The following is a 21699-nucleotide window of genomic DNA, read 5'->3' on the forward strand; positions in this document are numbered from 1 at the left end:
GTATTCAATGATGAAGTCTGAAAAAAGCTGTTTTGAATTTAATGCTTAGAACTAGCATTTGCTCTCTATGTCAAACATATAAACATGATTTCCACTTTTTGCTCTGCTTATGAGCTACCTTCAACTCATAAACAGAGATCGGCCGTGTTCAGTTTCTATTCATGCATTAAGCTAGCTGCTACAGCGTCACCGATCAGATGCATAATGCGTGTGTGCACCTGCATCTGTCCCTTTCATCTGTGCGTCTCTTAGTGCGTCTGAGTGTGTTTGATTTTTATCTTCCTTCAAATGTGTGTCTGACCTCTGACCTGCCTGGTTTGTTTCTGTGTGGCAGGGCGAGGATCAGCCACAGTGGCTCTGTTAAGCTGAGCATCTACATGACAGTCTACACAATCACCTATGTTATCCTCTTCATCTATGAGGCAGAGGTGCAGTATACACATTACACTCTCTACACACACATTCAGTTCTACACGAAGCAGCAAGGCCATACGTTTGTCCTTACTCGGATAAATCGGTGATTAAACTTTAGTTGCTCCGCTCATCGCTGCTGGTCTGAACTTTTGGCATCTGTAACTGTGGGAGTAGAATGCTATCTTCAAAAACACAGCCACAAAGATTCGTAACAACTTGCATTGAAATAAAAATTAAACACATTAATAATTGAACATGTTCCTGCATAACTGGGGCGATTGTTTCTGGTTTCTGTTCCAATGTGGCAAAAACAAGGAAGCCGCCAGAGTGAATCAGAAATGCTAATCTCCACAAACATAAGAATTTCAAAGCTGCAAGGGAAGCACCAGAGAACATCCCCCAGAGAGCACGGTTTCTACGGTTCCTAGGTTTCACAGACACAATTTAATTAAATTCACTTCATTAATTTAACTCCAATTGAAATCAAAGGTCATGTCAGGCTATTTTATAGAGTAGAATAAACGGGTTAATTAAAGTTAAATTAAATATAAACTCGTTCCTCACACAATGCTTAAAGCAAGTGTCTCTGATCTAAAGGTGTTCAGAAAAACTGATTTCAGTCGATGACTTGCTTAAAAAAACAGGATTAAACAGTTGCCAAGGGAAAGGCTTATAAGAATATTACTGCAGGAAAAATAAAAAATAAAAATAAACTCACAACTCAAAACTAATGTTTCAGATGAACAACATTTTTTCTGATTTATTCTTCTATTGATGCAGAAAACTCCTGGACATTGTATCAGAAATGAAGCTCTTCAGTTTCTTTATGCTCAATAAAAGGAAACCTCAAAGGAAAAACTGTGTTTATGTGGCAAAATAATATAAAAGGGTTTAAAGCTGCTGTGTGCCTACTTTGCTTATTGGTTCTGCAAGCAGAGAATATCAAGACAGTAAAAATAGTAATAAAAACAAATTACACAATAAGAAATTCTTGCCGTTGTAGATGGTCGTAAAGAACTGTTTGCACACTCAAAAAACATCCAGCTAGAAAACTGCAGGGATAGATAATCTGTTATAGCAAAAACAAAAAGATAAAACCTGTTGAATGCAAAGATTTGTTGAAACTATCAAAAGACCTTATATTTAAAGACAGATAGATATATTTGTGTGTGTAGTTCTCAAAAATCATAGTACACTGTGAATTTTTCTCCATTTGCCCCAATGTGCACAAAATGTGTCAAAGGAGCTCATCAGAACAATTTACAGAGCCACCGTATACGTAGCTGGTTTTAATATTTCACAAAGTGTGCCTCATTTCTTAATATTTAGATTCCCATAAAACTCATTTTTAGATACAGCAACAAACATGGCAAGATGTGAAACTATGTTGCATCAACTGCAGTCTGACAGCTACTAATTAGTTACTTCTGCTTATTACACCATTAAAGAGCTGTTTAATGTTACAGCATCCAATAAATCTGTCAGCCAGATAAAAAGTAAGGATGCAGAGACCTTGACCCAATTAAATATTCATCAACAAATGACAAAAAAACAGCAGGGCTGATTTGTTAATTGGCTCTTAGTTTGTTCACAGACTTAATTAGGATGATAATCATGGTGTTTGTTGACCTACTAAACATCTTCTGGTGGTGACATTGAGCTTGTTGACATTTAGATCTGCATCTCTTTAGTCTCACTCCGTTGCAAGGAGTTGAACTCTGACTTTTTCGCACTTCACTTAGGCTTTTTTTTTTTTTTTTTTTGAATTAATGATGCGTAATTGCAAGTCCACACAACTGAGAAACTCCATACTGTTTAGTAAGAGGAACCTTTTAAAAATGAATTCTTGAAGTTAATTTTTTTTGACCAGTTCTTCAATGGTCAATACTTTATGGTTTGCAACAGTCAGACATAGAATAGACAGATTCAGTCAATAGATATTAACTATTCAACAGAAGAATTAAAAGAGCACAGTCCCACCACTGGCTTTCCCAATATATGTGAATCAGCCAAATAAATCGTAAATATTTGGATGTCTGAGATTTATATTTGTTCCTCTTCTCCACAAAGTATCACTGAAGCTGACTTAATAGTTTCTTAGTTTAGTATTTATTAAGGGATTTACGTAATTATGTGGAAATACTTGTTGGTGAAGCCCCCAGATGGAACAGATTGTAAAGTTATTTCTATTCTATTCTACTGTAACTTCCTTTCTAACAAACACACAGGCAGAAACTGGTGCATTTAGTGCGAGTTTCCTGGCCACGGACGGCTCAGCAAACCATGTCCACATATGTTAAAGCTCTATTTAGCTTTTTTTTCTCTCAATAATCTCATAAATATTCATGAAAGAATGTGCCCTGCAGATGAGCGTGGGCTGTAATGGCTTTTTCTGTCAGAAACTCATTACATTGACATTTTACTAATTATACAAATGCATCAACTTGACTGCAAAAACATATAAAAATTAGTTTTGGTTCAAGATTTTAAATTCCGAGAAGAAGAATAAGCATGCTTCCTACGTAAAGAATACAACAATTCTTATTAAAAGTGAACTTTTTTATGCACTGTGTATTCTATGTTATATTTGCTTTCAGTGGTAAATACCAGATTAGTGATCTTTACGTATTTCCTTGAAAGTTGGATTTTTCTAATCAGCATACTGAGAAACTTTAATCTTCGTAACCCCCCCCCCACCCCCCCAGCCTCCCCCTGTTTTTTCTGTCTTCTAGAAAGGGGATAACACATTTAACCAGCACATGATCTTATGAATTAATAATTCACAGAGGAGCGAAAAGTAGTACATAAATCTTTGCTCAGTGAGAAGGCTTCTGCACAGTCAGATGTAACGCTGCCCCATTTAGAGACGGTGGATTACAGCCTTTGAATTCAGGGTGGTAATGACCCCAGAGGAGAAGAAGGCTGCAGAAGTATCTGCGCTATTTCTGATATTGAAGCATGCAGCCATCTCTTCCAATACGTGGTTCTGAAGTGGTATGATTTATCAGCCGCCTGCCCTTTTGCACAGGCCCTGCTATTTAAGAGCTTCAAACTCTGGGGAGCTCTGTCTAAAATAAGCGAAACTAGGTTGGAGGAGGAACGGAAATTAAGACTTGAAATTTGGACCCGATACTGTGTGACTGCAGTTTGAAGTCTGCCAGGCTCTGGTTGGCTGAGTGCATCCCGAACATCTCCACGCCGAACCCTTAGCACTATGCATTATGTAGCAGCAAGAGTAACTGTGTAAAGTCAGAGCCTGTATCCAGTCACTGGATTGTGAAATACAATCCATTGTCTGCACATGCAAACACACATCACACACACACACACCCAGACAGAGCTTTGAGCACACATGCTGATGCCCTAGATGTGGAGAAGTGTCAATGTCAAACCTTCGCACAGACTGGAACTAGCTGCTCTTGGCTCGGTCACCGCGGCAGATTAGCTAACCCATGAGCAATCCATCATTACGAAATAGGACACAGTCTGCACATTTTCTCTGTATTAAGGTTCTGCTTGTTTTTAACGCGTCTCGTGTTCCTGTGCCAGTTCTTTGACCCAGGTGAGGTGCTTTACGCCTACGACAGCCCCGCAGGCTACGGCCTGATGGGCCTGCAGCTGGTCGCTTACGTGTGGTTCTGCTACGCCGTGCTGGTCTCGCTGAAACACTACCCTGAAAAACAGCCCTTCTACGTCCCGTTCTTCACCACATACACTCTATGGTGAGACACCATCTCCACTTGTCGCTGGCTATTGCACCATGTGAGCTGATGGGGCTTGTACATTTCTCTGTGATCTTTAAATTTTAATTATGTAGCTCAGTCAAAACAAAAATTAAAGCAGATAGCTGGCGCTTGAGGTGGGGAAGTCCCAACTTTGTGCTCGTCTTATGTTGCAGATAATTATTCCCAGATGAGAGATAGCTGGAGGATATCTATATTAATGAGCTGTTCAGACTTCATGTGTAAGAATAATTATGCAATGCCTGTGAAAAAATAATAATGTTTCTTGGACTTGTTTCACATTTTGTCCCATTACAACTATAAAAGTTGATGCACTTTAATAAAATGTTGCTCTCCCAAACAAGCAATTTAAACAGTTTTTGTTACAAAAAAAAAATTATTAATGCATAAATATGATAGTTTGTTTAAATTATCTCAAACTCCCAGTTTATTTCCATAAATATTTGATGGAATGTTTTTAGGAAAATTCACCATCTTTACTTCCTATGAAAAGTTTCCAGAAATTCAACACAAATCTTCCTCAACTTTCCAACTCCTTACATTTCTTACACAGTTGAAACCAGATGTTTACATAAACTGAATAAAACGACACATACATCATCCTTTCTTAGTTAGAATTAACAAAAAGAATCTGTTAAATGTCACAATAATGAGAGACAATATGTCATATGAAATCATATAAAATACCATAAAACTCATTGTTGTTTTTGGTTGTAATATAAAATACAGAGGCACGGACATTAGCAAGAAACCATATGTGATAGATAGTTCACATCTTATAAAAAAAATTCAAAAATGTTAAAGATGGTTGGTTTAGTTTCTCGGCTTTTCAACCAGTGCTTCTAATAGTAGAGGCTTAAAATGAAGCATAGATTACAAAGACTAATATTATCTCTCTCTCACTGCAGCAACTATCCCCTGCCTCATTATCCACTTCTCTCCTTCCATCATTATCACTCTGAGCACTTTACATATTTTACTCCCTGAGCTCTCTGTCTCTCACCGTCAAACCATACTCTCATCAGTTACTTTAATGTTCTCCCTCCTCTCTCTTATCTCTTCTTCTTTTCCTTTTTTTTTCTTCCTCAGGTTTTTCGCTGTGCCTGTGATGGCTCTGATCGCCAACTTCGGGATTCCTCGATGGGCTCGGGAGAAGATTGTGAACGGCATTCAGCTCGGCATCCACCTCTACGCTCACTTTGTTTTCCTTGTTCGTACCACACGCACGTGCTCACGCGGACCCCGGCACCTTTTTGTAGAGCCGGCATTATTCAGGAGTCATTATTGCCACAGTCTGTCATACATAATTGACAATCCATGAGTTCTTACTGCGTAGCTCGGGAACGTCTCCTCCACACATCATTATCCATCTCTTCGTAACCTTAAACGCACAGTTCTTCAACTAATGGGCTGTACCGTTCTGTCAAATATCTTCGGTCCTCACCACACACCTCCCATGTCTTTGTCTTTACCTAGAGCTTATAGGTTACAGACATATTCCTCAAGCTATCTTGAATAAACATTGAAGAATATTTATATTTCTTCATGAATTTATTCTTTTTGTTTAGGTCATTACGAGACCATCAGCAGCCAACAAGAACTTCCCGTATCATGTTCGGACCTCCCAGATTGGGATCTTGCAGTCCAGCCCCAAAGGAGGCGAGGGAGGGGAAAGTTTCCCCCACCACGCCTATGGGAACAGCTCCTTCCTCGGAGATTCTCAGCCCAACTTCACCGAGCTCTTCTCCATCCAATCAGTAAGTCTAAATGTGATGTGTGTTCCTGGATGCATTTGAGCGGTTGATATGCAGTCCAGAACATCTCATTTGAGAACTAATGAAACAAAAGGAAGAAGCAGAAACCGCAACGAGATACATATTACGCCGCATGTACTGACTATATAATATCCACTATAAATTCCCCATTATTTTGCAGCGCTTGCTACATTTAATTAGATAAGGACTCTAGTGTACTCATTTTCTGATGCTTTTTGTGTGTCAAACGTAGCTTGAAATTAACTGCTGTCTTATCGAACAGAAGTGCCTGAAAATAGAAAGCGATTGTGGCAGCAGCGCAGTTTGCGAGGGAGCGTGTTTTCAGGGATTATTTCTCAGCAAAATACTTATCTCCTCCAGGGGATGACGCATTGCATAACAATACGCCTGACACTAAAACTCTTGAGTGAAATTAAATATAAGTGTGAGCAGAAATTCATGGCAAGGCTTAATTAAGTTGTTGTGTTTTCTCTGATGAATTGTCTTGCTTCGGTTACTTTCAGCTCTGAAGGTGTTGCTTTTTACACTACATAGAGATAAGTGACAGGAAAAGAGCTGTAATTCTCAGCTACAGCATTCCTCCTTTAATAATGTAGCAACAAACAGGCATCTAATTTTTTTTTTTTCTTAAAACAATACAAAAATTGTGGGGGGAAAGAGGATACATAAGGACGTACCGGACCTTTGCCCCGTTTTCTTAAATTATAACCACCAGTTTTGATGTTCATCTCCATAATGTGTTTGATACGTGACATAATATATTTGCTTCATTACCACATTAGTAATTTTACAAAGTCTAAGCAGAACAAAATTCACCATGTGGTGTATTAGCGACCTGGTTTAGTGCAATTTAAAAAGTCTGAAAATATTTCTAATCTGCTTTTATCTGATAAAGTAAAGAAATCTAAATTTCAGTGTGGGGAAATTTGGGAATCTATTTGTTATTGTGAAATCTACAACCTGTATCTAAAAGATTTAACTGATTGATAGAAGACATAAAGTCCAACTTTGTAAACAAAGATAATTGTAATTTGGTTTTTACAGTGTGTGATGTCCCTTTTTGTTGTTGTACTCCTAAATAAACTTCAGTGAAAGCTATGATTCCTAGAAGTCACATAATTACTAAATAGGGTCCACCGGTGTGTAATTTAATCTCTATGTATCTGACTATTCTGTAAAGGCTGCAGAGGTTTGTTAGACCACATTAGTAACAAACATTATAAATACAGAGGAACCAAAATGTCTTTAGACTAATTTGACCTAAAACTGTTTGTGGCAAGACTCAAAAATTAGTCTTTACAGACTTTGTAAAAAAAAAAAAAGTGAAATCTGTTGATCCAGATGAAGAATACAATTCCAGTTAATTATGTTGCCAGATTTTTTTAAATTAGAGTTTGTAATGTTTCAGAGTAAATACCAGCTTATCATGAGATTCAGTTTCATGGATGAGCACTCATGAGGTACTTTGAGTTAACAGATTCAGGGCAATTATGGGCTGAACGTGATTATCCATATGCAGGTTTCCTGCTGTTTATAACCAAATCTTTATTTTATCCCAGTCAAACATTCTCAGAGGTAAATTAGCATGCTTTTCGATTTGTCAGAAGATCTTAGCGCTGAGTGTGTTGAAAGTCCAGGGTTGCTTTGTTCCCCCTAGCATATCTTTTTGTATGAATTGTTGTCATTATCATATAAATGATGCCTCAAAACTTTTAAATTCCAGGATCCGGTGAAGACCGTGGAAGAGACAGTTGCTCGCAAAGGACCCGACGTGCCGAGGAACAGCGAACAAAAGATCATTACCACCGCTGCAGACTTAACCATGATATTGCCCCCACCTCCACCTCCGATACCCCCACGCCCCGCCTCCCGCTCTCCCCCGATGCCCCCTCGACTTCCATCCTTCACAGAGTACTTCAGCATGCAGAGCGGCGGTGGAGGAGGCTTTGGGACGAAGGCATGAAGTGGATGAGAAAGCGGGAAAGACTGTGGCAGAAAGGACGAAGGCTACAGACAGAATTTATAAAGCTGGTGGGAGAGAAAAAGGTCATCCTAAATAACAGAAGAATTATAGATGAAGGGACATACATGAGAAGTCATCACAAAAGTAAATCCCTAAATGGTCCTTTTAACTTGGAAATGGAAATGACCTGTATGGAGAAGCTAGGGTGGGGAGATGGCTAAGACGCAAAGGCTGAGGTTGTAAAAGAATAAAGAAGCAATAAATATTTGATGTTGACCAGTTGAAGGCACACGGGAGAAAGATGACAAAGTGGATGTAGCCGGAGCAAGAGAATGATAGCTGTGCACAATGTGGAAATGAACAAAATTCTTGAAATACTTTTATTCAAAAATTCATGAGGATTTGATGGTGTGCCTGGAGGAGTTTGTAAATAGCTAAAACTGTTGAGAGCAACAATTATGTATAGTTTTATTTCACAATACGAGATTATTTCATGTTTTCTTTCCCCTAAACATGACATTCCAGTTGGTGCTTCGACCACAGAGAAATCCCATGCCGTTATGTTTAAAATAAAATAAAATATAAAAAAAAAAACTTTTTTATGTTTTAAGACATTTTTGATAAAACTTAGATATATTTATGGTATATGGAGTCTGTTGTGTTTATTTATATTCTTACTATATAAGCCTTCATTGGAGCTGGTTTTTCTGGATCAATATACTGATGTGTAACTGTAAATTGTCACATTTAGTCTGGGCTCCCCAAAGTACAGTACTCGTAAAACATGCATGTTTGTGTTGTATTTTCCGTCCGAGAAGCAGATATATGTCCTCCATGTGACCTTAGATATTCGCTTATTGTGTGTGTTGAAATCCACACTTCTGTAAATGCATACAATAGGCTGCAATATGTTTTTTTTATTGTTTTTTTTACTGCAAAACCTTTGTTAATTACTATACAAATCAAAGCTGTCTTGCAGTATTTTTAACCTATAAGTAGACGTAGGCATGGGCTGGTATGATATTCTGAATTCTGGTAACTTTAAGATAAAAAAAACCACAGTTTCACAACATATTTTGAAATGTTTAAACTTAATATTTAACATTAGAGAGCCCACAGTCAGAGATTCATGGATCATTTCTAGTTTTGTAAACATCCAACATGCCGTTAATAATTTTTAGCATATTCCAAATTATCTGAATAATTGCAACAGTATGAAAAATGTACTTGTTTTTGCAATTTTGCCATGATAATGTATGTAAAGTAAGGAGGTAATGTCACAATGTGCATGTGTGCGTGTGTGTGTGTGTATGAGAGAGAAAGAGAATATGCTGTAGAAAAGGGTTTCTCTGTTTATTTTAAAACTAAAACATTATTTGTTTAAAATGATATTTTGAGAGATCTTTAGCCACTTTTATTAATATTTAGCACGGTTAGGATTAGTAACCATTAATAACTGGAAACACTGATCGTACTCTCCAGTTTGTATCTTTGCAATTTCACACTTACATCCATCTACCTAACAATTGCATCCTTTTCTTTAGGTTGTTAAATAACTTTGTAGCTTTGATCGTTTGTGGAGATCAATGGTTATGAAACCGATGTGAAATATCAGTTCCTAAACTTCCTTACCAAAGAGTGTTGTTACACCACTGAGCGGCAAAGGATAATTTTTTCTCAGTTCCTACAGGCTGTTCAATAGTCTGAGCCGGTTGAGCTGAACATCATCCGTGTCTGCTCATCAGCCGACTTGTCTGCTCATATCTATTTAAAACATTTTCCAATTGTTTTCGTTTTAAAAACTGATCTAAAACTGCTGATGCTAGAAACCCTAACACACTACTTCTCATAGCTCTGACAGCATATTTCTTTTAAAATTACCTTGTGCACGTAAAGAGGCTGAACAGTTTATCAATAACATTGACAATGTGAAGTGTTATTTATAAGTGACCATTTAACCTTGTTAAACTCTTGAACAAATTGACGTAAGTTAGTTACAGTATAAAGTAAAGTTCTGTTTTCTAGCACATCCTTTCTTCAGTTTGTCAATTAGAGCAGCTGAAATATACATAATGGTTTTGATGATGGTACTTTTCATAATGATAATAATAATAATAAAGCCAAATACCTGCCCATGCCTAGTAAAATATTATTTATACTGGGCTGTTTTTAGTTGGTTTCACTGGAGTGCAGAATATACCTGATTTTAACCGTCATGTCTGTGTTTGTGGATGTTGGTGAATATGCTGATGCAATACAGCACAAGGGCGGGGGTGATGCTGAAGTTAGTCGCAAGTCACAATTTCAACTTTTATTCGGTTAATTCTTCTTGTAAAGATTTCCATCAAAATGGGAATTCTGTGATTTTAAAACCAGCAATGCCTTTGCATGTTTTGGTAATTGGATTTTCAAAAAAAAATATATCAGGAATGACTAACATTGAGTGATTTGATTTTAACATTGAGACAGCGTATTAAACTGAAACACAAGCCGTTTTTCTGTTTTAAGAAGTGGTTGAGCAGAGATGCAACTTTAATTTTATATGATTCATATTTAAATCCTAAGATATTCACAACTGACCAGTTTACTTTGCATTAGTCAACCAACCAACCGTGATGGTTGTATTGGAGGCTCTGGTTCCTCTGTTCTCTTCAAACATATCTTATGTATATATTTTTACTATTTGCACAAGAATACGTCAAATCTTTAATTTGTGACATAATATCTTCTGCTTTTCTTTACTGATTATTTAAATTATTTTAACCTAGAGAAGGACATTTAAATGCCTGCTCATCTGGTTTTAACTACAAAACAATTGAAGGTTGTATTTCACTTTTATATGTTTTATTTTAAAACTACAATCAAATAACCTCCTGTTTTTTGTTGCTGTTGTTTTCAATTCTTGGTTTCACTCCCAATTACCAAAACAAGCGTAAACCCAACAGGCTGTTTCTCTCTTCAGTGTTTTAAAGAAGGAACTTTATTCTCACCCCTGTCTTGTATCTGAACCACAAATCATTACATTTGTTGGCTTTTTACACCTTAATGTTTAAGCTGTGCAAAAAGCTGAACAAATATTCATATTTTTCTTTTATGCCCTTATATTGGGAGAAAAAAAAAAGTCTTGTAGAAGAAGCTGTGAAAGCAGCAGCATAACTGTACATTTTGTCTGTCCTGCATGGAGCACTTTAATGTTCCTGGTCTTGGTCTGTTTATTTGTGCGGATCCATCTTATAGGACTGCTTTAAAAAAAACCGTATTCTCACTCCATGGAGAATTATTCCTACCTGTAAATACGGACTGAAAACGGTTTTTCAGACATTTTCGGGAATAATTCGTGCTTTGTTCGAAACAATTTCGGTGGTTTTATCTTGAACTAGAGAAACTGTTGTGCTCAGCTTCGAGCCATCAGATTTCAGTGGCAAACTTGTTGTCATGGAGTACCAATGTTAGGACTGTGGTGTGTAACCTGTAGGAGTGTTTCCAGAAGTGTAACTTTGTGAAACTGACAGATACTTGAATTAGAATACTAATCGTTGCTTCTGAATATGTCTGGTTTGTATTTGGGATGTCTGCCACTTCGTCTGCTGTTGCCATGACTTGACTGAACAGACGCAGAGAGACGGGGAGAGGCGCACCGATATCGGAAACGTTGCTTAAGCGTCGTCAATGCTCACATTTGATTTGTCATAAAGTGTTGTGGAGAAAGAACTTGAAGAAAAGATGTATGTGTGCATGACGGAGAACAGCACAGCTTATAGGCTGCTCAGAGCGACCTGGTTAAGAGCACATCACAAAAGCACCATTCAGATGCATTTTAATGGTGTCAAATAATATTAATTATAAAGATGCTGTACATATATCCTTTTTCTCAAAATAACTAATTAAAATATGGTTTTATTTAAAGCGTTGTCTGGCTGTTTTATTTGCGTGCCGTGTTGATTTGTGAGCCTGTGACGTTCCAGTGAGGAGCCGGGGCAGGAGTCCAAACACTAAATCTGATATTTGTTTATCGAGTTTGGGATTTGTTCTCATTATGAGGGTCTATTAAAGTAAAACGCTCTGGGGACGGTTTCCAGCCCGGTCCTGATCCGAAGCGTGCAGACCTAAATGTTTTGCAGTCATTACCGATAAGTTGGTCTAATTGAACTGTCCAAAGCTATTACTGAGCTTTCAGTGAATGTTTTGCGATTAAATCTTTTTCTTTCTGTTGTGATTCAGTCTAGATTCATATTTTAAAAACTTCCATTAACCTCTTCTTTTTCCGTTTGTAGGGAAAGTTTTTGTCATCATTTTAAGAGGTAAATAAACCTTTTTTCTCTGCACACGCTAATAAGTGCTAATTGAAGTGCAGATAATCAAAGTTGCCTCTTAATAAATTACAGTCTCATTGAAAGATTAAGATGTGTAGCTTATTGATCCTTTGCTGAAATGTTTTGGTTTTATGTCAGATAATAATGTGACGCACATCAGCAAATAGAATATTTTCTGAAAGGTCTTGAGAACTATCAAGATGTTCTTTTTGATATTGACCTGATATGGTCCTTTGTGTTTATTTTTAACTCTTTCATAGTTTGGATTTGTGCTAAATCTTTTTTGTCCTTCTTCAATCGGGAACATTGACCTTAACTGAGGTAAATCAGACCTGCAGATCTGAAATACAACACACAAAAAAAGCATGTACAACATGAGCCTTTAGGAACCGAACGCTACTGCAGATTTACTGATACAAAATTATTTTTGACATTCACTAACGGCAGGAGTTAAGATTTCAGGAGCGACTAAAAATAATGTCAGGTGAAGCAAGTAAGAAAAAGCTAGATGTGTCTTAATGCATAAACTTCAAGCTTTTAAGACTGAGAGCATTTATTGCATCACTCAACTATTTTCGTAAATTTATTTTACTCACTGGGAAATTTGAATTTTGCGTGACGGTTTTGTGGTTTCACTCGTGTTCAACCTTTATGAAGGGAGCAGAACTTGTTGTCCACTGCCCACATTTCCTGTTTTACAACTCATTAGCAGAATCCTCTGTTTAACTGTTCAAAGCTCATCAGATTGTTTTGTGCATCATTGTGATTTAAAGAGGTTCAGACACATTTTATTAGAAATCAATAACCTTTTCATGCAACAGTTTACAGCAGGCGGTTTCATTGATTTTTTTTTCTGGCTCAGATTTAACAGTGCCTGTGCAGCAGCAGTTTTCATCTTCTTTAGAAGATCCATGACCAGAACCTGCATTAATTTAAACTCAAACACTGAAGACATAAGACAAACTTGGAACTTTAGTTTGGAAAATTAAACTTTATTATCACACATTCAGATTTATTATTTTACAGATCAGTTCTTGTTTTCAGATCACATTGGAGCTTTAAAACTGGTCATGTTGAAGACTTGCATTAAGGCTCTTTTTGCAACATGAAAAAACAAAAACCATGGGAGTATTTAGGCTTCAGCAGCCAACACTCTTGCCCTCGCCCTCTCCTCTCTGTAGCCTTTGAGGAGCTGGTTGATGAGAGTCAGTTCATTCTCCTTCTTCACAGGATAAAGAGGTGGAAACGGGTTGCCTTTGTACTCCAACACGGCCATCTGGGCTCTGTCCAGGTTCTCTCTGTTGGGGATCCGGGCCATCCGCGTGTAGCCGGTTGAATGGTTTTCAAAACGCGGAGCGAGGACTTTAAAGAGCTTCGGGACGAGATCCTTTTCCTGGAGAGAGGGAGCGGGAGGGAAACTTCAAACAAACTGCTCTCCATTACGCAGCTTTTACCTCCACAAGCATGAAGAGAGCTGCAAACACGCACCGTGAGCCAAAAGCTGGCCATTTTCATCGCCTTCTCATCTGTGTCTCCTTTCTTGGCATAGTCGATCAGCTGGGAAGATGAAACAAAAAAAATATCCACAGTCAGAGAGACTTAACGTGCAAGGAGAATTCAGATTGTGCTGCATGATTACATTTACAAACAGGTAGCAGAGTTTCTACACGAGGTTCAACCAGACTTCAGGAGAATCTGCAGGATTACTAGAAAGCTTTACTAAAGCCCAACGGCAGGCTTAAACACACGGAGAAAACCCGGGACAGACGAGGCTTAGCTGAGCCACAGGCGAGGGCCACATTTTATAATTTGACTTCTCAATAAGTAACTGACATATTTTAATAAGTGCAGATATGTTACTTAACAGCTTTCCTGGTTTAATTTAAATTTAAAATATAAATGAGCAACTTGTTTGAAGACTCTGAAGAAAATCAACTCATCAGTAGCTGCTGAACAGTCTGTGCATTATTTGAGTAGATGTACGAAAAAAACAACAACAAAGCATTAGATTTTTAGACACTTAAATATATACAATGTTACTGTATTTTCTAAAGAGATATTGTTTTCTCAGCAGACAATATAGCATATTATGATATTATATAACAACTCTGTAATAAAAAATAAATTTTACTGAAAATTAGGCACAGGGGAGCCTTAACCTTTCGTTTGGCTGATCACACGTTTCGTCTAAGGAGTGAAAATAGCTGATAGTTGTCGGATTCAGAGCCGTGTGATCTGTTTATTGATGATATGAGGCTTACAGAGAGAAATCTGTGGAGAAGGACATTATTATGATTAGCAGCAGCAGCAGCTAAGAGGATACATGTTTAGGCCTATGCAGGAGCTCCACCTTCTGGGCCTGCTTTAAGCTCAGTGGTGAGAAAAGTTGGAGAGATTTCACAAAGTCTAGCAGAAACAGAAACCGCCTTCAGTAGGCAGAAAGCTTCCAGAGATCATTGATGAGATCAGCGTCACACCGTCAACGATGTTTGCGTCTGTTAGCAGTTGGTGTCAAACTGTGAGCAAAGTGCTGTGCATAAAAGGCACCGAGCAGAAATCTGAAAAGGGCCTGCAGAGTGTTTTAAGCTCTTTGAATATTTCTACTATTTGTTGTTTGTTCATGGGAAAAACAGTCGAAATAATAGCATTTAGCAGTACAATCTGGAAAAATAAGACAATGTTACCCCTATTCTGATTAAACCAGCAGTTTACATCCATATAAACAGATATGTAACCTTTGGTCCTGGCTGTCTCACATTAAGTCAAATAAACGTTTCCCAATTTTATGTCAGTTAGAGTTTAATAAAACTATATCTATTTGTTAAATGCCAGAATTTAATATAATTGCTTTTTAAACTGTACGACTTGGGTCAGACATTTTTGGTTATTCTTCCCTTCCACAAAGTATTAAATATGTAATTATTTCAAAAATATCATTAAGCAGATAAAAATGAACAAGAATATGAAACTTTTAGTCTAATTTAGTAAGAAAGAGTTGTGAGTCTAATGTATGGCTTCATCTGTACGTAGTTCATCTGCATTTTTAAATAACTGAAAAGATAAAAATAAAGGCGAAATCTAACAAATAAACAATTTTCCGTCTTTTTAAGCAACCGTATATTTTAAAATGTGGAATTTGTGAACATTCAAGCTTGCAAAAGAGATAATTTTAACCCAATTTGCTGGTGAGCCCCAGAGAAACGGGTCAGAGTTGCACTAAGCCATTGCTTCTGTCTGATCAGGAGAACCGGGCCTCGCCCTGCCAGCCTTCCTCACCTTCTCGGCGTAGAAGCGGACTTCATCGGCTCTGACCCTCGTGGTTTCTATCCTCTCATGCCGGACCAGTCCAGTCAGGATGTTCCGCAGCATGTTGATCCGGGACTCCGGGCCCAAGCCAATCCTCCTGGCCACCCGGCCGTGGGAGATTAGCATCTGCAGCGTGAGGCGCATCGCGTTCCGTGGGTTCCACCACACTGCAAGCGTCCACGTTAAACAAAAGGTATCTATAAAAAAAATTATAAATTACGCACCTAATAGAGCGAGCGAAGTGCTGCGTCAGTCTGCCTTTTACGAAAAAAAAAAAAAAAACAGAGAGAGGACGTTAACATGAAAAAATATCTCAGTTTGCTACGGTAACTTTACTGTCTTTGACATTGTCTGTGCGTCGGCGAGAGCGTCCGACCCGCTCACGAAACTAGGAAACCACAGTTCCGCTGAACCATACGTAATAAATATAAACCGACGTCGCCTTTTCAAATGAATGAATTAATGAATAATAGAAACAGAGTGCATTTCCACTTATATTACATAATTTATTTTCGTACATCTATTGAATACATTGTGTAACTAAATTAAAGTATTATTTAGTAAAATATAATATTGCACAGTTAGCAGCAGGATAGGAAAAAAACAAACAAATAAAACAAAACAAAAAAAACAAAATAAAAACCAGTTGCTTATTTTCTGTCTCAGCATGAACACTGGGATGAATTTTCTCCATGCATCCTGAACTCCTAGGAAACAGCTCCCGCTTCTGTGATTTACATAACTGCTTATTCCCCAAGCAAGGGTTCTGGAGAACAAAGAAATCCTATGTAAGTGATTAGGATACATTTCAAATAAATGGTGTATTTAAATTTCAAAGGAAAACTCCAAGCCCTGAAAGGACTCTTTGCTTCATTCGACATTCAGCAGGGAAGCATAACATCAACATTTTTCTCAGTTGATATATTTCTAATAATACTATGGAGATGGAATTCACACCAGGTGTCTGTAGCAATCCTACCCGACTCCAATGATAACAAAAAAAAGCAAACAAACATATTTGTCTATTCTAGACGTTTTATTTTGTTCCTCTAAAAGTAAATGTTGTAGTGGTGTGCTGAATTTTCTTTAGACTGCTCAGTCAGAAATCTTTCTCACTATGACTGGCTTGAGATGAAGTGGTCATCTTTCAACTTAAAAATTATCCACTACTTTCTGATGGTCTATCACTTGAAATCATAAACCGGACAGCAATGGTATGTGAAGTTTCATATATAATAAATGACTAGTCACATTTAAAATTAAATGACAAACCATGAATTTAAGCTCACAAACAGCCAAGATGATGACACGTGTTGATATGTTACTCTTTTCTAGAGCTACAAGAACAAAATGGCATTCTTCTATTTCTACAGCCCTGGAGTTCTTGAAGCTTATTCTAGATGTATCATTTGAGCAGAACATTATTCTTGAAAGATAAAGTGGGTGTGCTGCAATTGGGGCAACCTATAAAAATGTCCTTTGAACATTTTGGACTTCTGTTTTTGTCAGCTATGCCAGTGAGAACTTTGTTCTTGAAGTCATAAGAAATGTATCTGTTTGTGTGAGTATGCACAGACCTCAAGGATAGGTCTTTATAAAAGTAAAACGAAACATAAAGAATATCAAAGAGAGTTTATTGTTCATTTTTGTATTATTTTGCAAGAAACTGACTGCTTGATGATGAAAAATGTTGCAAAATTTCCTTATCGATAGCATATTAGAAGAAATGCAGCAGTGTTAGATGGCTGTAGAAGAATCCAGTTTAGTTGTTGGCCATGGTGCTCTGCAGCCAGTCGTTGAAGAGGCAGACCTGTGAAAAAGGACAATAAGACAGATTAAGCCAAGGAGGTTGTATTTTACAAAATAAACCAAACTTCAATTGTAACTTTTCCTAGTATGTTTCTGTATAATTTCAAATACAAAAAAAAAATTGTTTTACCTTGGCATAGACACCAGGGTGGTCTCTCTCAGCACATCCGTATCCCCAGGAAACAATTCCCTGCAGCTCACCGTTGCACACAACGGGGCCACCAGAATCACCCTGACAAAAGAACAGATAAAAATGATCGAAACTTATGAATTGTTTGTCGTAAAATTTATAAGTGATAAACTGCTGGAAAGATATTTCCAAGATTCCTGGAACAGCAGCTGAAGTGTCCTGTTCAAATCTTTGAATATGGATCTAAACTGCTCCTTACCTGGCAGGAGTCCTTGCCTCCCTCCAGGTATCCGGCACAGAACATGGAATCGGTGATCATTCCAGGGTAGGAGTTATCACAATCCCTGTCAGACAGGATGGGGATGTCCAGACACTGCAGCTTGTTACTGTCAGCAGCTGAGTTGTGAAAAATAAAACATCATATTAGTCTCTAATACAAGCTGGAAGAAACCAGATGTTAAAGCACTCTTTAAATCTGAGAATCAGCATCAAATCTTACTCACTGGCGCTCATGGTGTTGCCCCAGCCAGTGACTTTGCACATGGTGCCAGCAGGAGCACAGCTACTGGGCAGAGCCACAGGCTGCACGTACTGGTTGAGGGTGGCGGGTCTGCTGAGCTTGATCAGCAGGACGTCATTGTCGATGGTGTAGCTATTGTAACTGGGGTGACGAATGACAGCAGCGGAGCTGATGAACTGCTCAGTTCCCTCAGTGATGCCGATGTGGTGCTCTCCCAGACGCACTTCAACACGGCTGCACAGAGTTTAACAACAGAGTGTGAGAACAAACACACACAACGGTCTCATGGGACCAGAGTGATGTCGAGCACTTACGACTTGTAGCAGTGAGCAGCAGACACAACCCACAACTCGTTGACCAGGGAGCCACCGCAGAAGTGGTAGCCGGAGTTCAGAGACACCTGATGGGGCTGAGAGTAGGGTGTGCACTCATACCCTCCGACGATCTTGTCGTCCTCCAAGGCAACTAAAGACACAAACAAATGAAATCCAGGGTTAAACTAGACATGTTTAAACTCAGTTCAACAGTTTATCCAAAAGGCAAACTTACAAGCAGCTCCAATGAGCAGAACAAACACCAGAGACCTCATGGTTGCTGAGTGATCTTGTTGATGAGAGAACTTCGTCTGCGGTCCTGGTTTATAAAGGAAGGTGGTTTGAGCTTTTCTTATGAGGAAACCTCCCACTGTTATCTGTGACCAACCAGCTTCCAGAACAAACCCACTGACTGTTGGAAAAACAAACATCTTTTCTAAAGAGCCTTCACATATGCAGCTGAAGATGGAGATCAATACATGATTTAAAGATAAGCAAGAAAAAAAGGAGAAGATTCTTTAAAACATTCCACAGATCTATAAGCATTTGTTTTTATAAGATGTAGGACTATTTAGGAGTTTTTTCTTAGCGCAGACTTCTATTTGTCATAAAAATCAACCTGGAAAACAGTTGTATATTTAATTAAATATTTATTTTTAAAAAATCCATTTCAGATACAATTTTACAATATTATTATATTATGAACAAGTATTATTATTTTTTTATTTAACTCACTCTTATGCCAGGTTAATTCTGGTAACACTACTGACAATGATTGACAGCATTACCTTGAACACTAATGGTATCATGTGAATTTGCCATCTGTGTCAATCAGATCAGGTTAAATATTGTTAAATGTCCAGCAAAATGTTCTGAAAGGAGACATTCATATCAGGCAGCTGATAGTAACTATTAATATGACTTTTTCCCTCTGACTGGCAAGAACTGGAACAATTGGTTCTTTTGAGACAGGAGGAGCATGTTTACTGCTGAAAAAGGCAGATGATGTTAAGTTCTGGAGGGAGGATGCTTCAGTAGTTTAGAGTCTAATAGTTAATAACAAATGATTTCTGTTTGGTTACCACATTTACAACCATGGTGTTTGGACTGCTGGAATGAGATCTGTGTTAACCGTTTTGCAAAAGAGTAAGGACAATGTGTCTAACCAATGACACATTGGTTGGACACCAACATCCAATGATTAACACGTTTACAAGAGGTTTTTTTCTGCTCTACTGAAATAGCGACGATGAAAACTGAGTGGATCCCAGCTCCTTTTAGCAGGCCAAAGCAATAAAGAAAAAACATAACCTGCCAAAGTGTGTCACTTGTTTAGAATAGACAGTTCATTCCTCAAAAACATGTGTTCATATAAACGTGTCAGTGGCGTCTAAATAAAAAGTCTTTACACCATGTTTGTGTCTAAGATAGGCAAATAGTTCCAATAGTTCACCAGATAGACCTTTGTGACTTTACCTGAACGTATGATACACTAATTTCACAGCAACTTGAAGTGAGGTAAGGTAATATAAGACACTGAACACAATGCTTTGTATTTTTACTGTATTTGCTCTCTGAGTACAACCTTATTTTTTGGGTAAAACTGTTGTGCACAACTTTAAACAACAGCACCAGTGAAAGCTGTAGTTTACGTGAGAAAAATCATTCAATCTGGGAGACAACATCTTGAAAGAATAAATAGGAAATGCATAAAAATGTCCGATTTTTAGAATTGATTCAACAGTTTTATATCCCAATTAGTAAAAAGGATTTACATCTGAAGGGATTGAAATGAATCGCCGAATTTGTAATTATCATCCTCCTTAACTTGCATGTGGTGACAGTAGTAAGAAAACCTCCCTTAATATGGAAGAAACCACTAACAAGACTTGGCTCATTGTGAGCAGCTATCTGCCACTGACTTACAGGGGGTTTAAGAAGACAGAGCAGATGGTGGTCAGAGGGCCCGGTGCACAGCAGCTGTGGCTACTATTCAGTGGGTTGCCACTTTCAGTGTGTAAATGGGTGAATGACTGAATGTAGTGTGAAGTGCTTTGGGATCCTCTGGACTTAATAAAGCGCTAAACAAGTACAAGCCGTTTATCCATTTTGCCATACATTAAAAAAAAAAAAAAAAAAAAACAGAAGCTCTGGCCCAGAACAGCTTTCAGTGATAAAGAAGTAAGGAGGCAATACATCGTTAGTGGCTTCATTTGGGTGTGAAACTCAGCTAAATAGATGAACACTAAGGCAGTAGTAAAATCTATTGCCCAAAAAACAGAGTGCATCTAGTTAGTGACAGTAATAGCTCTTTCAATTGTTCTGTCTAGGAAGGACACTGGGTTAAACACAGAAAGGCACAGTCAAGTTTATTATCCATAAAAAGAAAACATAAAGCTATTGGCAGCAGTAGCGCTACTGATGATCCATCATCACAGGTTAAACAAAAATACTGGACCAAATAGAATAAAACTGAGAGAAAACCCAAAGGTAAATCCAGGAAATTTTGGAGATAGCAGACAAGACATTAATGGATATTGGTAGGAGAAAAAAGCAAAGAGAGAAATGACTGTCAGCAAATCCTCCAACAACCGAAGGTTACATTAGCATAAGAACAGAGAAAGCTCAGACTCTCCTAAGTCTTTAACAATAAGCTTTATCGAAAACAAAACATTTAAAAGCCACATCTTACAGGCAAGGTGTCTGCCTCACAGACAAAAAGTAGGAGCTGATTGTGAAAACTAAAAGATCCACCTCCCATTCTCCTTTTGGAAATGTTAAGAGTCATAACTAAAACAAATATTATATAAACACTGAGCAAATCAGCCTATCAACCAGAGGTATTACTGATCCCATGGCTCAGTACAGCTATGGCTGTTTTTTTCTGGTTACCTTGTAATAAAGTTATTATATAGTAATTATTGTTCTCCCATGGCAATAATAAGAAATGTACTGATTTTTAATATGATTTCTTGCAGAACCAGTGGAACATTTTCAGCGTTATGACATTTGTTATGTCAAGAGAATCTGAAAGCTGTGCATGAAGTGTGGGAACAACATGTAGGAAAATAAAGGAACAAGATGACATGAAACCAAAAAGATATTAGGTTCTATGATTTATTTAATGGTGTCAAAGTGTCTGCATGGTGTTCAGGATGATGGTAGACAAACGGCAGCACTAGAAGAATCCAGTTTAGTTGTTGGCCATGGTGCTCTGCAGCCAGTCGTTGAAGAGGCAGACCTGTGAAAAAGGATAATAAGACAGATTAGGACAAGGAGGTTGTATTTTACAAAATAAACCAAACTTCAATTGTAACTTTTCCTAGTATGTTTCTGTATAATTTCAAATACAAAAAAAAAATTGTTTTACCTTGGCATAGACACCAGGGTGGTCTCTCTCAGCACATCCGTA

The 21699-nt window shown here is 37.8% G+C and overlaps 3 protein-coding genes and 1 long non-coding RNA gene across 4 annotated transcripts in view; 1 reads left to right on the forward strand and 3 right to left on the reverse strand.

Annotated features, from left to right (window-relative positions):
* Positions 1-11149, forward strand: part of tmem145 (transmembrane protein 145) — a 63391-nt gene extending 52242 nt beyond the window's left edge. The window contains exons 11-15 of the mRNA XM_015053365.1: positions 335-428; positions 3964-4136; positions 5247-5367; positions 5726-5914; positions 7656-11149. Of these exons, the coding sequence (XP_014908851.1) occupies positions 335-428; positions 3964-4136; positions 5247-5367; positions 5726-5914; positions 7656-7895 (817 nt within the window). The 3' untranslated portion in view covers positions 7896-11149. The remainder of the gene's footprint in view (positions 1-334; positions 429-3963; positions 4137-5246; positions 5368-5725; positions 5915-7655) is intronic.
* A 2030-nt stretch (positions 11150-13179) lies between these two features.
* Positions 13180-15906, reverse strand: mrpl17 (mitochondrial ribosomal protein L17). Its single transcript, XM_015053522.1, has 3 exons — positions 15485-15906; positions 13697-13765; positions 13180-13601 (listed from the first exon to the last, which is right to left on the reverse strand). The coding sequence occupies exons 1-3, from the start codon at positions 15656-15658 to the stop codon at positions 13341-13343; spliced, it is 504 nt and encodes a 167-aa protein (XP_014909008.1). The 5' UTR covers positions 15659-15906; the 3' UTR covers positions 13180-13340.
* Positions 15907-17267: 1361 nt separating this feature from the next.
* On the reverse strand, positions 17268-18606 carry LOC106960409 (trypsin-1). Its single transcript, XM_015053504.1, has 6 exons — positions 18523-18606; positions 18288-18438; positions 17957-18207; positions 17713-17849; positions 17454-17555; positions 17268-17324 (listed from the first exon to the last, which is right to left on the reverse strand). The coding sequence occupies exons 1-6, from the start codon at positions 18560-18562 to the stop codon at positions 17277-17279; spliced, it is 729 nt and encodes a 242-aa protein (XP_014908990.1). The 5' UTR covers positions 18563-18606; the 3' UTR covers positions 17268-17276.
* Positions 18607-21388: 2782 nt separating this feature from the next.
* Positions 21389-21699, reverse strand: LOC106960445 (uncharacterized). The gene is made up of 2 exons (XR_001427568.1): positions 21658-21699; positions 21389-21528 (listed from the first exon to the last, which is right to left on the reverse strand). It is a non-coding gene; the product is annotated as an uncharacterized LOC106960445 (long non-coding RNA).

This window comes from Poecilia latipinna, unplaced genomic scaffold, assembly GCF_001443285.1.
Source record: "Poecilia latipinna isolate Pla-1442-1.1 unplaced genomic scaffold, P_latipinna-1.0 Scaffold54, whole genome shotgun sequence".
Classification (NCBI taxonomy): domain Eukaryota; kingdom Metazoa; phylum Chordata; class Actinopteri; order Cyprinodontiformes; family Poeciliidae; genus Poecilia; species Poecilia latipinna.

What these genes read in the sequence shown, in the direction of transcription:
- mrpl17 (XM_015053522.1), bottom strand. Translation starts at nt 15,658, where the DNA reads ATGCGCCTCACGCTGCAGATGCTAATCTCCCACGGCCGGGTGGCCAGG. An exon ending in TCCGCTTCTACGCCGAGAAG is followed by an intron (nt 13,766 to 15,484) that starts GTGAGGAAGGCT and finishes TCATCTTCCCAG; the next exon opens with CTGATCGACTATGCCAAGAA. An exon ending in TGGCCAGCTTTTGGCTCACG is followed by an intron (nt 13,602 to 13,696) that starts GTGCGTGTTTGC and finishes CCCTCTCTCCAG; the next exon opens with GAAAAGGATCTCGTCCCGAA.
- LOC106960409 (XM_015053504.1), bottom strand. Translation starts at nt 18,562, where the DNA reads ATGAGGTCTCTGGTGTTTGTTCTGCTCATTGGAGCTGCTT. An exon ending in TCTGCTCATTGGAGCTGCTT is followed by an intron (nt 18,439 to 18,522) that starts GTAAGTTTGCCT and finishes TTGTGTCTTTAG; the next exon opens with TTGCCTTGGAGGACGACAAG. An exon ending in GAGGCAAGGACTCCTGCCAG is followed by an intron (nt 17,556 to 17,712) that starts GTAAGGAGCAGT and finishes TTCTTTTGTCAG; the next exon opens with GGTGATTCTGGTGGCCCCGT.